At 39.9% G+C, this 17348-nt stretch overlaps 1 protein-coding gene across 7 annotated transcripts in view; it reads left to right on the top strand.

Annotated features, from left to right (window-relative positions):
• Positions 1-17348, top strand: part of LOC119849916 (histone acetyltransferase p300) — a 132260-nt gene that overhangs the window by 16239 nt on the left and 98673 nt on the right. For all 7 annotated transcript variants that reach the window (XM_038387311.2, XM_038387314.2, XM_038387313.2 and 4 more), the window contains exon 2: positions 8089-8747. In XM_038387311.2, coding sequence (XP_038243239.1) covers positions 8089-8747 — 659 coding nt within the window. The remainder of the gene's footprint in view (positions 1-8088; positions 8748-17348) is intronic.

Consider the following 17348-nt stretch of genomic DNA (forward strand, 5'->3'; position numbering starts at 1 on the left):
CGTTATGTATTCTGGATTTTTTTCTTCAACAGCAAATGTATATAATATTTTAACAAAACTAGCATATGAATTTTTGAATGTAGTTAAACATTCAAGTTTTTTAAAATCAGGTTAGTTTTTGTTAATTTTTAACTAAAATAGTTAAATGATATATTAAAAAAAAAATTAAATTGATAATGTCAGCCAGGTCAACATGAGAAACTTAAAATACTGGCTTCTGCAGCTAACTCAGTCATCTTCGCCTTCATTTTCCTGTTTGTTCATAATCTGGAAAAGACAAACAAGCTTTCCTGCTTTTTCAGGTCCCAAACGATTTCTCAATTTGGAATGAATTAGTCCAAAGGAAGAAACTATTCTTTCTACACCGGCAGAAAAAGCTACTGCTGTTAAGTGAGATTATCACTTCAACAGTCTCTGAATTAGTGCTTAAGTGACTCCCACCAGTTCACTGATGTGATTTTCTTTAAAACCTCAAAGCAAACATATTTCTTGAATGGTTCACCCTTAGCCCCGAAGTTTGTTATAGTTGGCATTATGGAGGGATGATTGCTTAATGTCCATGTCCTGGCCAACTCCTCTTCTTCAGCAGTTAAGGTTTGACCCCGGTACCAAGTATTGAGTATATTTGCAAGAAAATGAGCTGGAGATGGTGCTTGTCCCATTTGTTTTTTTCTTTTGATACCTGTAATTAAACTCTGTCATTGCATATTTCTCTTCTTAAGATCTCACTCAGTTCCTTTCAAATTTCAACAACATCAGCAATAAAACAGCTATTTCTCTGCATTTTGTTCAAGGCTACAGAAGTAGGCTTCAGGGTATTCAGCATGTGTTCAACATTTCTCTGAATCCCAATATTGAGAACTTTGGCTGTGACAGTGCCATCTATTTTTTTTCCACCATTTTGTTCACAAACTCTCATCAGATTAGGCCAGTTCTTGATCTAGTGCTCAGAACAGTCCCCTACTGAGTTTCATCGCACGTCTAATGGGAGAGTTAGCTTGGTTCCTCCCACTTTTTTCAGAGCAGCTGCTGCAAAGTGGTTGTTATGGAAGTATTTTACGATTTCAACAACATTGGCCTTTATTTGTGGAATACTGAAATCTTTGGCTAGGAGGTGCATCAGATGAGCACTGCATTTGTATGTTAGCTTGGGACTCTCTTCTAAATGATTTCTTCTCATCTTGGATACATTTGCAGCATTGTCTGTGACCAAGCTGTGTACTAGACATTTAATTTTTTTTTCAGTTTGTTATAGCTTTTACTGCTACTTCTTGTAAGTATTCTGCTGTGTGTGCATTTCCTGATGTATCAATTGTTTCTGTAAGGAAGACATTCCCTTCTTCTGTTGTCACACAAGCACATACAACAGGATTGTTGTGAACATTGCTCCACCTATCAAGACTCAGGTTAACAATTTACCCTCTAGACCTTTTGTACACAGCTCAATTTTTCTTTCTTACGTTTTATCCAGCAATTAGCCTGTGACATCTGTTCCTTTGGGTGGACTGTATCCTGGTCTTAATGACTGAATCATGTTAATGAAATGTGGGTTCTCAATCCCACAGAAAGGAGAGTTTGTTGCATAAACAAACTGGGCAATTTTTTCATCAATTACCTCTTTTTGTAATCTGCTGGTTCTTCTCACAAACTTATTGATTGTTTCTGGATTTTTTTTTTCTTTTTGCTACAGGTGATATACTGTGGCTCTGTGACAGACATGATGTGACTGAAACGCTATCATTGGCAGATAATTCTGAAACTGTATAGAAAATAATGATGATCTTGAAGGTGGATAGTCTTCAGAATCCTGAATGTTGAGGATGGAGTGTCCTAAACAAAATAAATCCAGTGCAGTTATTTGATATTACCATACTGCTCATCTAATATTACTCATTGCATTCACTGATACTCAGTATTACTTTAAAGGTGAAATTGTAAAAGGAAGATCTGCCTATTTCAGCTATTTATTTTTATCACAACTGCATCTAAAATGATAGTGCCATGGAGTAACAACTATATTTTTGGTTCAAACATGAGAATTCAAGAATAGTCCAGAAAGAAGACAGGCAGTCCTTAAGAAAGAAGTATGAAATAAAAAAGTTTACCAATCTGAAGATCCTGCATATTCAGACATGTTCCTTTCATCATCTTCAACGCAGCTTCCTCCTGAGAAGGAACACTTCTCATGATGATGTTTCATTCGAGCAAACAGGCCTTGCATTTCTTTTTTGCACTGTTTGCATTTTGCATGCATGCCTGTCTTGCCCACAGGTAGAGGAACTTCATTAAAATATTCCCAAACTGGATCTCTTTGACAGCCTGCTGCCATTATAGATTTTCCCTTCTAGTGAGAGAAGGGTATGGTAGTCAATGAAGGCTACACTAAGAAAGACCTCAAGACTTCTGGAATATGCTGCTCAAACAGCTTCACTTTTGTTTCTACTGCCTGTCGCCCCTTCTCACATTTCATAGATTCATAGATATTAAGGTCAGAAGGGACCATTCTGATAATCTAGTCCGACCTCCTGCACAACGCAGGCCACAGAATCTCACCCACCCACTCCTACGAAAAACCTCACCTATGTCTGAGCTATTGAAGTCCTCAAATCATGGTTTAAAGACTTCAAGGAGCAGAGAATCCTCCCTCAAGTGACCCGTGCCCCATGCTACAGAGGAAGGTGAAAAACCTCCAGGGCCTCTTCCAATCTGCCCTGGAGGAAAATTCCTTCCCGACCCCAAATATGGCGATCCGCTAAACCCTGAGCATATGGGCAAGATTCACCAGCCAGATACTACAGAAAATTCTTTCCTGGGTAACTCAGATCCCACCCATCTAATATCCCATCTCAGGGGATTAGGCCTATTTACCCTGAATATTTAAAGATCAATTAATTACCAAAATCACAATATCTCATCATACCATCTCCTCCATAAACTTATTGAGTAGAATCTTAAAGCCAGATAAATCTTTTGCCCCCACTGCTTCCCTTGGAAGGCTATTCCAAAACTTCACTCCTCGGATGGTTAGAAACCTTGGTCTAATTTCAAGTCTAAACTTCCTGGTGGCCAGTTTATACCCATTTGTTCTTGTGTCCGCATTGGTGCTGATCTTAAATAATTCCTCTCCCTCCGGTATTTATCCCTCTGATATATTTATAGAGAGCAATCATATCTCCCCTCAACCTTCTTTTAGTTAGGCTAAACAAGCCACGCTCCTTGAGTCTCCTTTCATAAGACAAGTTTTCCATTCCTCAGATCATCCTAGTAGCCCTTCTCTGTACCTGTTCCAGTTTGAATTCATCCTTTTTAAACATGGGAGACCAGAACTGTACACAGTATTCTAGGTGAGGTCTCACCAGTGCCTTGTATAATGGTACTAAAACCTCCTTATCCCTACTGGAAATGCCTCTCCTGATGCATCCCAAAACCGCATTAGCTTTTTTCACAGCCATATCACATTGGCAGTTCATAGTCATCCTATGGTTATATATCTACGTTTAAGGTAACAGATGAGAATATCCAGACATGCCAACCACAAATTTTAAACATCTTAGAAAAAGCTCCATAGGGCAATGGGAATTCAATTGTATGGGGAGAAGAGAAAGGAGGACACTAACTACAGATATTGAACTTTCTACCATGTGAAGTTTTTAAGCTTATTTATCTAATAGATCGCAATCCAAATGCAAGGTCTGAACTCGCTATGCTGTCTGCAATATTTAGACCAGTTATGTTTATATTCTGCTTTAAAGTTTTTATTTTCTTTTTTCTTACATGCCAAGTAAACTTTTACTTTCAAAATAAATTAAATTGGTGGAACAGATTGCTATGCTGGGAATAAACTCTGACTTCCAGGAAGGCAGTCAGCATTGACACGCAAGCCTAAGATGTGCAACTTCAGGGCTCACTTCAAAAAAGTGCTGAGAATATGCTGGCTACAGGCAGTTTAAGCTGAGGGAAAACTTCAAGGATATTAGGGCAACTGTTGGCAATACTGCAAAAACTGCCTAAAGCAGGAATGCCCTCAGCATACAGGAATCCTCAAGTGGCACAGCGATGCTGCAACAGCTCCTACATCAGCCCAAACCCTGCAGCTGATGTCAGGGCACAGAGTTGCCTCTGCTATATCCCAGTGATCTCGAGCAGCCAGAAATGTTCCCTTCATGCTGTGGGCAGCTGGTGCATAGCTTTTACGATGCCTTTGCGCCTCCCTGTTCTGCAACTGTATGAAGTCCTCTTTTACTGTAGCTGAGGCTCAGGGTCAAAATTCTCTAGATGTGAATGTATTTCATCAACATTTATCTCTAGACTACTTCTCCTTGTCCAGATCTATTTCACCCCCAACAATCTATTTATTGAACTTTTTGAAAGTTTGTACTTTTAGAGAGAGGTAAGTGATTGACTCCGTGTACACAAATTTGCAGAGGGACAATAAGGTTGAGGTCTGTTATTTCTTACCTCTATATTTATTTTAAAAACGTTGCTGTTAACAAGCATGTTATCTCTGGAGACACAAATCCACAGTTTGAGAACTGCAAAATTAAGCATCTGTGGTGGTATCTTCTAGACTGTGCAGTGAGTCCCATTGAGTAGATAATTTAGGTTAATCTTTCTATACAGAAGCCCCTGGAACCCCATAAGATTGGGTCTCCAATCCATGAACTATTGGAACTCATTTACCAAACTTAAACATTTCATGAATATATTGCCTCATACTATAGAATTTATAATCCCTATTCCATGATGAGATATCTTTGAGCTATAATGTATCTTTAGATTGGATTTTTTTTATAAACATTTTTGGGGAAAAACCTATTTAAATTAAAAAATCTGATGTTTTGATTTTTTAAAAAATTGATTTTTATCCTTTCTGATGAGAGAGAAAATATTTATAATTTTGAATCTGTTAGTTTAATGCCAAAAGGATAATCTCCCAGCCACCTTCCCACAACGTATTATGATTTTGTTCTTGGTTTTTTTTCTGCATGTACCTGTTAATTTCTTGCCTTTTGAGGAAATTTTTTTTGTTTGATTATTTTGTTGGTGCATTCTCCCTGCTGAAAGGCTCATTTGGCATGACGACCAATGAGGGGTAGGGGTTGGCTTACATTTGTGATTGCTAGAGTTGTTCTTGGAGACCAGAAACCTTTAAGGCTTAGAATTCTTCCCTCATGTACTTCTAAATGGAGACTAAGAGGGAGAATCCCATGGGATTTAGATCTTCAGAGAAATGCTGAGTGATCTTTTCCTTTCATGAGGAAAAGCAAATATGGCTTTAGAATCCTGAAAACAAGAATTTCATGCTAGTTTACAGGATTGGTGCATACCTTAAATACCTTACAAAGGACTTTCCATGGAAACGATGTCCCATCATATTTTGAAGAGGGAGTTGAGTTCTTCGTGTTCAGGAATTTCCTGATTCAGTGACTTTTTGGCTTTTGTTCTGTGACTCACTTAATAAGATGCACCATTCATGGACCATGTTCTCTTGCAAAATTTCACTGTTTTAATTCTCAGTTTTATTCCACTAACCACCAGGAATGGCTCTCCGGATCTTTGCCGGACCATGGACCTTAGCTTGTGAATCACATTTCCCTTGTTTCTGACCCTTCCTTAGTGATCCTCTTAGGCTGATGCTAGGTAACCTGAGTGTTTTCTGGCTGATAGTCTCTCAACATTTGACATTCTTTTTAATCTTTTCAGGGTACCACATGTCCCTTTTATTGCTTTCCCAATTCTCTTACCCTCTTGCTATTTTTAAGAGGCTTCTTCATTGTAATCCTTGCTGTTTCTTTTCACTCACTGATATTCTCAATAAGCAAGTGAAGTCCTTTCTGTTCCTTCTGATGTGAAATTATATGAAGTTTAGGCCTGCCTTCTGGGAACGGTATGCTTAGCAGAATTAAGGGCCCCTTTTCTCCTCCTAACTTCATCTGTAAAATAGTAACTAAATTACAAGACTGTCAAAAGGAAGGCGCTATTGAAAGATCCACTGTTGAAGTATAATGCAAGGCCTATCCTTTGCCCAAACTTCCCCCAAATAATGGAGGCTAAAGGATGGTCTATTTACACTTCACTGAGGCAAATGACTGCAGCAATTAATGAAGTAATAAGGGAGTGCTGTAAAATAGAAGCAAAATTCTTGCCCAAAAGGCCTATTGTTTTATCTGTGGTGCTTGGATACTGCAGTGATAGGGGCTTTACAATTTTAAAGAGAACTGAAACTGCTTCATCTTAGTCCACCCAAGTAACTCTACTCTGCTAATCTCCAGCAGCAAAACTTTCAGAAGGCTTTTTTTGGTGATTTACTTTTCATTTCTGAAGTAATGCTTACTTCCAAATACTGAGGTCTTGCAACTTGGTTACTGTATCATTGTGAACTCTATTGAGAAAGTATCTAATGGAATTCAGCCTTTCAGACTTAACCTGCTTCTTATTTCTGCTACTAATTCTTTATCTTCAATTTTAATATTTTAATGAGGACTGCTGTGGTCATATTCTTTGGCTTTCAGTAGAGTTGGCACTTCCCCTTTATCAGCGTTGCAATAGTGTGAAAATAGTGTATTGGCAACACTATCAGCTGTCTAACAAAGTCTTGAATAATTTCTCTTTGAAAGTAAAGTAAAATATCTGCTATAATAGAGCATTCATGAAATGAAATTTCTTTTAGGAAGGGTTAAAATTAAACTTGATCACTATTTTATGTAATAGTGTCCAACTGTAAACATTAGGCAGCATGTTCCTTAGATATTAAAATAGTATAAATTCATAATATAATAGGTGATCTTTTGTGTAAACACTTCTTGGTTTATATTTAACACTGTAATATACTGATTACTATGACTTAGTACAGATTAAGAGATGCATAGTACTTATGGCACATTTCTTAAGTATTTGTGATCTTCCTAGATAAGAAAAGTTGGGGCGGTTGTAGTGTATCTTGGCAATGACATTCCAAACATCTCCACATGCAAACTGTCTGAAACTATGCCAGTTTATTACCTTAGTGGTGACACTACATAGCCATGTGAGAGATGGGTTTGATTCCTGATCTGGCTGTCTTTCACTCTTACATATCCTTCCTGTATAGGGAAGGAATGGTTTACATTGCTTATAATTCTGCTCTTTGCAGCCAAATAGGCTCATAGTGGGCGTTACCCAGTGAAGATCTATTGAATTTTGTAACTTTGTTTTGGTTCTCAAAATTGGGATAATATTTTAAGGTGACCAGCAAAAGAAGGGAAAAGGACATCTCCTTTTAGTTACTCCATGATTTATAAAAGAAATCTTCTGTTTGCTTTTACACTAGAAATGCAGGTCGTGCCTATTCAAAAAATGCCTGACTTTGGCAACTGAACAACAAAACTTTTCTTTCAGAGGTGTTACCTCCCACCCTCGAAAGACAAAAGTTTGCCGACGAAAAGTGCTGGTGCGAACAGTGCTTTGTCAGCAGGAGCGCTCTCCTGCCGACAAAGCTACTGCCACTTGTTGGGGGTGGAAGTTTTTTGTCGGTGGGAGAGCTCTTTTCTGCCAACAAACAGCTACACTGTGCGCCTTATAGTGGCATTGCTGTGTTGCTACAAGGTGTGTAATATAGACAAAGCCTTAGTTAAGTGAAAGCTGAGAAATTGAGGGGAAGGGATTTTTAATGATTCAAAACTTTTCATTTATTGACTATTAAAACCTATTTAACTTCAGTGACCCACACTTTGGAAAAGGACATGATAGTTAAAAATCTAAAACTCCCACACTTACAGAGCGAGAGCTCACAAACATGCTCTGAGACATCCAATAGGTTCTCCAGCAAATTGGCTTATGTGGGGTTGGGAGTGAGGCATTTTTCATGCATCATAAAGAAATAAAGGTGTCATCTCATTAAAAGTTTTTGAAGTTTTAGAGGTGATCTGCAGGAAGGCGAGCTGGCAACTTCAAATGCTAGCAGATGCTCTAATATTGCTTTAATAGTCAATGTGAAGATGTGTTGTTCATCTGACATAGACCCGTGGTTATTTTGTTCTGGTTTATCTTCAGCTCTCATTAGTTGATCTGAATTTTTAAAAACTTGTTTTGTTTTGTTTTTTCTTCTAGATTTTGGATCCCTCTTTGATCTGGAGCATGATTTGCCAGATGAACTAATCAGCTCCACAGATTTGGGACTTACCAATGGTGGTGACATTAATCAGCTGCAAACCAGTCTTGGCATGGCTCAAGATGCTGCATCTAAACATAAGCAGCTGTCTGAACTGCTGCGGGCTGGTAGTTCCCCAAACCTCAATATGGGGGTTGGGGGACCAGGCCAAGGCATGGCAAGTCAAACCCAACAGAACAGTCCTGGAATGGGAATCTTAAACAGCATGGTTAAAAGCCCCATGGCACAGGCAGGGTTGACGTCTCCAAATATGGGGATGGGTACAAGTGGCCCAAATCAAGGTCCTTCAGCCCAGTCAACTGCAGGAATGATGCCTGCAGTAAATAGTCCAGTTAATCAGCCTGGCATGGGAATAAACACAGGGATGAATGCTGGCATGAATCCTGGGATGCTGGCTGCAGGCAATGGACAGGGGATGATGCAAGGGCAAGTCATGAACGGTTCAATTGGAGCAGGAAGAGGGCGACCCAACATGCCATATCCAAATCCAGGAATAGGTAATGCTGGTAACTTGTTGGCTGAGACGCTGCAGCAAGGTTCTCCCCAGATGGGAGGACAGACAGGACTGAGAGGGCCACAACCTGGAGCAATGAACAAGGTAAGAAAAGCTTGGTTACTTTACTTATTCCATGTGGTAATTTTGACATTTATGAGAACTAGGGTAGAAAACTCATTGTTGACTGTCTTCAAAACCCCTATTATAAGGGAACGCTTCCTTCTAGATAATTTGGTGCAAAAGAATTTTTGGCATTAGAGGCATTCAAAGGAGTTATATAAAGGTGAGAATTACAGATCTTATAAGAAGGTACATTCATTAGAGACATGTACCAATATTGCTGGATGAAGGTGTCTGTTACATTTTTTAAAATGTTAATTTTTTTCATTGTCATCACTACCACTCTAAATTAAACTAAAGATTCTCTGATGTATTTTGATCTGAGAATATAGATTTTATTCCTGTCCATAAATATGTTCCTTGGTGGAACAAGTGGGTTTGAGACCTTTTTTATTAAACATTGACTTAAATTTCTCTGGACCCATATTGGAATTCTTACTGGGTAAGTGTTAGACCTGTCCAGTTTGGTATAAAATTTGGACAACTCATTCCAAGGTGAGGGAATAAACTGGAAAGCAGAAAAAAAAATAGAAAACATTTTTGGGTAAATGGGGAGGAAATGAGTTTTTAATACTGAGATGAGGAAAAGAGTAAGAAGGAGTTGTATTGGGCCATTTTGACAATGGAAATGATATGGCGTGACAGAGTTGAAACTACAAATAGGCATTCCCCTTCTCCTCAGAAATATTCTGACCTGCAATATTTTTCCAAGCTTTGGGTTCAACTCTAAAATCAGAAGTCAGAACAATCAGTCAACCATTTATGCAATTTCCATCCAGAGTGAATTGTATCATGGCTTGGTCAAAGAGGGAAAGTTACTCTAAAAACCACTTTAAAGAGAGATTTATTCAGATGCTGTAATCAAAATGAAAATTTTGGAAGCTTATTGGGTTGAGATGCTTTTCTCCAGCCACCTTATTCCATAAAAAGCACCCTTAAACTTTAATAAAATAAAAATAATTAAAAATATGAAACCCTAAACAGACTTAGAATATTAGTCTGTAATGTGGACTAGATCTTAACTAGTATTAATAAAATAGTCTGAAATTGCCTTATGAATATACTAAGAAATAAACTTTACCCTGTGAGCTTCATGTAGTAGTAAATACGGTAGGTACCCAGTAGGTGGAAGCGCATCTAACAGTGAGCTGTCCTTTGACTGTTGGTTTTTAATATTAATCTGGTAGACTAAAATGACTTGGACTGTTTGGTAAACATGACCATTACAAAAGGGTGGGTTGCAATATATAGTTCAAATGGTGCTGTAAAAAGGAAATTAAACATAATTGTTCAATGTAACTGAAATTGCTCTGTGTGCAGAGTTAGAAGCATATCAAAACAACTATACAGAAAGGAATTTTGATGCATTGTTCTCTGTAATCCAATGTGGAATCTTATTTCAAGTTAAAAATTGACACTGACTAATTTCAAGATTAATACATTGCAGTTCAAGATGGATTTTAATTACTAGATTTAAGTATCAATAAAAGATCAAATTTCAAAACATCTGTTTAATTTGGAGAAAATCTTTCCTAAGATTGCAAGGTCAGTCTTTGAATTGATATAATTAACTTACACTGTCCCCAACCTATTTCGACCTAAGCCCTGAAGTGTGCTTTGTGAATCCGAATAAGGAAGGAAAGTGTTTCAGATTTGATCTAGTTGCTTGCTTTTTGGGATTTCAAATCAAATACATCAGTGCAGTATGTGGAGTGCTTTTAATTTGCTAGCTGAGTTGATAAACCCTATACAAATATATTTTCTAACATGGAGAGAGAAACCTTAGCTATAAAGATGCATGAAATTTGTTTGAGCCTGTTTCAATGTCGTATTTGATTGTAATATATGTTGCTCATAAAGTAGCTGAACTGCCTGATGAGAAGGAACAGTCTGAAATGGAGGCTGAAATTCCAGAATGTCTTCATTTGGTTTAGTTGTTGGCAGGGAGCCGATGTTTCACTACTTACAGTGGAGTTAGCAGAAGCTGATAACAGTAGTATCCCTCCACCCATCTGCCCTCATCATTCCTACCTCTAAATCTTCAAAAAATAGATGGAAAAGGAAATTAAACATAATAGTTAAATATAACTTTTTTTATTGGCTGTTTAAAAATAGTGGTAAATTACAGTGGTAGAGTTTTTCTAACCTGGGAACTTGGATTTACTAAAGTTTAGTGGCTCTTCAGTTTGGGTAGCAGAAATGGTTGTATTTTTGCTTTGAAGGCCTATTGTTGCTCTATGGAGTTAGTGAAACATTTCCTCTGTGATGTTTAACTGATGATGTAGTGGATCAGGGGTGTGCCTAAGAGGAGCCAGCAGAACTTGGGAAGTGGGAAGAGAGCTAGCACAGGGCGTGCTTTGCCTGAATGTGCCTGCTGCCAGCTGTGTTCGATTTAGGTGTAAGGTGGGAGTCGGAGTTCACCTATTATTCTTGCAACAGGAATTTGAAGACCATCTGTTCTGTTTACACCTGCTGAGACTGTTTCAAATATAAGCATTTTAAGGACATTTTCAAGCTAAAATTTTGATTTTGATGGATTGTGTTGATGTATGAAGGATTTTAAAAAATACAGGAAATAGGTAAAATTTCATTCATTTGTACTACACAAGTCCTGCAACTTAAGTTAGGTGCATAAATACAGAATTCTTCAGTTCAGCAAATACCCCACTTTGTAAAAGTTCATATGCTTGTTTTGCAAGGTAATATCTTCATGTCTGCATCAAACCTATTCCTAAATAAATACCCTGGTTTCATTATGAAGAGGAAACTTTTTTTTACCAAGGTTTCATGATATTGAATATGCAGGGTGCTGGCTTTGCAATTCTGTGGAAGAAAACCTGGCACACCCTTGAGGACAGACAAATTTGTTTTAAAAATTTTCCTGAGCTGAACTTAATTGCATGTTTATTACCAAGCTTGTTGGGATGCTTATTTGGCGATAGGATTATGTGCTTGGAACAGAATTGTTCTAAATTTACAGAGGATTATCCTTTTTGATAGCTACTTGGACTTTATCTTTATGATCAAAGGTTTGGTCTCACCTCCTGAATAAAGTTGTGTTTAGGAATAAGGTGGTTATTTGAGTCTTATTTGTCTTTAGGAGCCTAGATATACCAGCCTTGAATTGGACAAGTTTCCAATTGGTATTTTATAAATTCACAAGTCAAATAATATCTACACTATCCCAACTCCATCAGCCCTGAGCCAGTTAATCGTCAACAAAATACTTCTTTTTTTATTCTGCCTCTTTGGCTGTTCAGCAGCTTGCTGTTAGCACCTTCTGATTACTATCATGTTGCCTGGTCTACTCGTGATCTTATTCAGAGTGGGAAGGTGTTTCATAGGCAAATATGATGATTTGTGTATTTCTTTGGTGATGGTTGCACTCTGCTGTCCTGCGTGCCCCAAACCTGAAGGCCAAGTAATGTCAGCCGTTCGAAGTAAAATATTTTTTTCTGTTCAAATAAATTTTTCTCCTAGTATGAAAAGGAGATGAAAGGCTAGTCAGTTCTGGTACATCTTGGACACCGATTAGAACACTTCATTTGTGTGTAAAGCTTTATATCTGTTTGAAATATTTTTAAATAGTGGTGGTTGAGTAGTCCTCAAATCATCTGATTCAATACATAATTTTGGGAGTATACAAAGCTCAGAAGTTAGGCTGTTTAAAAACATGGGGCAAACTTGTACAGATCACTTTGTTAAAATCTAGATTTGGTTTATATTAGAGGATGGTAACTTGACTTGGTCCCTACCTTAGCAACAAACAAAACTTTTAAAAGGTAGAATTTAGTTGTAACTGAATGAAGTAAAGATGCTCTTAATTTTGTAGAAAGAACATTTTTTTTCCCTCACAACTTAAATGCATCCCAACTAAAATTATGCCAAAGCACTTTTATTAGAATCCTGCAGGTAATGTAATTTTAAAATGACTTGAGTCTTATGAATTGTGGTGTCCAAAGCTGGAAGAAGGGGAAAGATGAATTATTGTAGTAGATACTCAACTTCTGACGTTGGTGCAATTAAGGGCCATAATAGAAATGTTCTCATTGGCATCTTAAACCACACTTTTAAGGGTGATATTTTGGCCATAGTATTGCTGTGCCCTCTTAAATAGCTGCTGTTTTCTATCTCAAAATGTGGATACTTCAGTAGTGGGTGGATTGATGTGTGAAGTGCTTTTGGATGAAGGGTGCTTTTATGATTGTATGTTGATCCAATTAAAGAATTAAAATTCACTCTTAGCTGGGTGTGTAACCTCCCCCCCCCCCCCCGGGTAGGGGAGGAGAAAAATCTGGCTAATAGTCTGCTTTCCCAAGCAGGTTTCAGAGTTGTAGCCGTGTTAGTCTGTATTCGCAAAAAGAAAAGGAGTACTTGTGGCACCTTAGAGGCTAACAAATTTATTAGAGCATAAGCTTTCGTGAGCTACAGCTCACTTCATCGGATGCTGCAGGAAAATTCACAAGTCTTCACAGACCTGAAGTGTGTTTTTTGTTGTTGTGGGTTTTTTTTTTTTAAAGCTAAGAGCAACTAGAGGGTTTTTCTTTCTATTTGCCTGGAGACAAAGGTGTTAGATTTTTTTTTTTAAAAGGATTTTTCTGTAGGCTGACAATCACTATCGGAGAACATAGGTATCAGGTTACAGCACAACCTATTTTTTCTGACAAGCCAAATTCTTTGTTTTATTTCTAACTCTCGGGTGTAAAGTTAGTTAAAAACAGAGAGGCAAACATGACAGAGCCCAGGGCTGCCCACAGGAGAGCTGTGGAGGCAAAGGAAAAAGAAATGGAGAAGGAAAAAGAGGAAGCATGAACTGGAAAAAGAGGAAGCATGAACTGGAGTTGGAAAAGGTAAGGGCTGAGCGGAATCTACTGGATAACCCTAACAATCCTTCCCCAACAATCCACAAATGGGAGCAACTATGTCCACAGTATGATGAATCCAGTGATATTGCTGAATATTTTCTCACCTTTGAGAGACTCTGAACTCTCCATAAAATTTCTGAAGCTCACAAGATGACCACATTGGTCGCAAAATTGACTGGAAGAGCTCTGGACATATTCAATAAGATGCCTATTGATGAGGCTTCTGACTATAATAAGTTCAGGGATTTGGTTTTAAAGCAATTTCAAATTACTTCTGAAACATAGAGTAAAATTTCAAACTCTTAAGAGAGGGCCTGGACTAAGTAGAGTGGCTTATCTAAACAAGATGAAGGATCTTTTAGATAAATGGGTCCAAGGAAGGGGTGTCACTAGCTTTGATGGAATGTGTGATTTGATAGCTCAGGAGCAATTCCTGAATATGTTTTGAGGAAATAAAACAGTGTTTATGGGATAAGGAAATGGACTCAGCAGAAAGTCTTGCTTCTTATGCTGATCGATACGAGCAGTCCCAGACTGCCAGAGAGGCAGGACAAGCCGGAACAAAATGGGTGGAGGGAGGAGAGAGGAACAACCCTGGTCACAGTTATAGCAGATACCAGAAGGGACACCCTCAGAACACACCCTACTACCGGGAGCAGCCCAAGGCCCCAACTACACACCAAGGAATACTCCAGACACCTTATCGTCCTGCCACACTGTTCTCCAGCAACTCACCTCGCCCCAATGATCCGTCAGCTGGACGATGTTTTAAATGTAACGAGCCAGGGCAGGTAAAGGCCAACTGCCCCAAGAACCCCAAAAGATTACAGTTCATTGCACCGGAATCACACCAGAGGTCCTCGGGCCCAGATACCCTCAGAGCGGAGGGAAACGGTGAGTGTGGGCAGGAAGGTGGTCACCACGTGGAGGGACACCGGAGCACAAGTGTCGGCTATCCATGCTTCCTTAGTGGACCCCAATTTAATCAACCCAGAGATCCAAGTGACAATTTAACCCTTCAAGTCCAACTCTTTCAATTCTACAGTCAAGTTGCCTGTCCAGTACAAGGGATGGTGAGGAACATGGACTCTTGCAGTCTGATTATCCCATCCCCATGCTGCTGGGGGAAGACTTGGCCAATCATGTGAAGCTAACCGAGAGGGTGGGAATGGTCACCTGCAGCCAGGCTAAGTAAGCTGTCACGCCTAGCTTTGTTCTGGAAACTTCTACCAGTACCTGGTCAGGGGTGATGGAACCGGACCCCATGCCAATGTCTGCAACAGCAGTAGTGGATCCAATCCCAGAGACCCAGACAGAGCCAGCCCCAGAACCGGAACTGGTGGAACAACCAACACCTGAACCATTGCCAGCACTGAATCTAGTACTTGCAACCCCAACACCAGAGGGCCCCACCAAACCTGAACCGGCAGCAGCTGATAACCCTACACAAGAGGCTCAGCCGGAGCCTGAACCCCAACTTAGTGTACCAGCGGAGAGCAGTTCACAGTCAACGGAAACAGCGCCATCCCCTACATCGCTTCCAGAGGGACCAAGCCTAGGTCCACAGTCCAATGAGGAACTGATATATCCAGCATCAAGGGAACAGTTCCAGACCCAACAAGAAGCAGACGCTGCCACCGTCCAAGCTCTTGGAAGGCTTTCAAGCAACCCAGCGCCTCTCAGCTCTTCTAATTGATCCAGAGAATTAAAGGTTTGTCAGTTTATAGTCCAGGGAGGAGATGAGGCTGAGTGGCCTGAAGGTGTCTACTACGAAGGGAAAAGTGCTGGTGGCGTGGAAGAGGTGAACCTCTCCTTGACCCTTGGTCATATGCAGCAACAGCAGATCAAGGAGCTGTGCACTAGCTATGCGCTGACGTTCTCAGCCACCCCAGGACTGACTGAATGGGCATACAACTCCATTGACACAGGTAATGCTCACCCAATTAAAGTCCCACCTTACCGGGTGTCTCCTCAAGCTAAAACTGTGCTATAGAACAGGAGATCCAGGATATGCTACAGATGGGGGGGTAATCCGCCCCTCTGGCAGTGCTTGGGCATCTCCAGTGCTTCTAGTTCCCAAACCAGATGGAGAGATACGTTTCTGCGTGGACTATCGTAAGCTAAATGCTGGAACTCGCCCAGGCAGCTATCCAATGCCACGCACAGATGAACTATTAGAGAAACTGGGACGGACCCAGTTCATCTCTACCTTGGACTTAACCAAGGGGTACTGGCAGGTACCACTAGATGAATCCGCCAAGGAAAGGTCAGCCTTCACCACACGTCGGGCTGTATGAATTGAATGTACTCCTTTTCAGGCTGCGGAATGCACCCGCCACCTTCCAAAAACTTTGTAGATGGTCTCCTAGCGGGATTAGGAGAATATGCAGTTGCCTACTTTGACAATGTGGCCATATTTTCAGATTCCTGGGCAGAATACCTGGAATATCTACAAAAAGTCTTTGAGCACATAAAGGAGGCAAGACTAACTGTTAAGGCTAAGAAGTGTCAAATAGGCCTAAACAGAGTGACTTACCTTGGACACCAGGTGGGACAAGGAACTATCAACCCCATACAGGCCAAAGTGGATGCTATCCAAAAGTGGCCTGTGCCAAAGTCAGAGACGGGTCCAATCCTTCTTAAGCTTGGCCGGATATTATAGGCGATTTGTACCGCAATACAGCTAAATCGCTGCCCCACTGACAGACCTAACCAAAAAGAAACAGCCAAAGGCTCTTCAGTGGACTGAAGAGTGTCAGAAGGCCTTTAACCAGCTTAAAATAACATTCATGTCTGACCTTGTGCTAAGGGCCCCAGACTTTGACAAACCGTTCCTAGTAACCACAGATGCGTCCAAATGTGGTGTTGGAGCAGTTTTAATGCAGGAAGGACAGGATCAAGAATTCCACCCTGTAGTGTTTCTCAGCAAGAAGCTGTCTGAGAGGGAAAGCAACTGGTCAGTCGGTGAAAAAGAATGTTACACCATTGTCTAAGCTCTGGAAAAGCTACGCCTATACGTTTGGGGACGGTGTTTCTACCTCCAAACCAACCATGCTGTGCTACAGTGGCTTCATACCTCAGTGGGAAATAACAAAAAACTTATTCGGTGGAGTTTAGCTCTCCAAGACTTTTGATTTTGACATCCAACACATCTCAGGAGCGTCTAACAAAGTGGCTGATCCATTCTCCCGTGAAAGTTTCCAGAATCAGGTGGTTAAAATTGTCCTTGATGTGGAAAATATTGTTAGTCTTTATATACTTGGTAGTATATTTAGAGGTGCATGTGTCTTTTTAAATCTGTTTTCTCCTAGAGCTCCAGGAAGAAATCCCAGCCAGCGTTTCACCCTATCTGTGATTTGGGGGGCATGTCATAAATATAAAGGGAAGGGTAAACACCTTTAAAATCCCTCCTGGCCAGAGGAAAAGCCCTTTCATCTGTAAAGGGTTAAGAAGCTAAGAGATCCTTGCTGGCACCTGACCAAAATGACCAGTGAGGAGACAAGATACTTTCAAAGCTGGGGGGTTTGGGGGGGAGAAACAAAGGTTCTCTCTGTGTGATGCTTTTGCCCGGACCAGAGCAGGAATGCAGGTCAGAACTCCTGTAAAGAGTTAGAAAGCAATCTAGTTAAATATGTGTTAGATTCTGTTTTGTTTAAATGGCTGATGAAATACGTTGTGCTGAATGGAATGTGTATTCCGGTTTTTGTGTCTTTTTGTA

This window comes from Dermochelys coriacea, chromosome 1, assembly GCF_009764565.3.
Source record: "Dermochelys coriacea isolate rDerCor1 chromosome 1, rDerCor1.pri.v4, whole genome shotgun sequence".
NCBI lineage: Eukaryota > Metazoa > Chordata > Testudines > Dermochelyidae > Dermochelys > Dermochelys coriacea.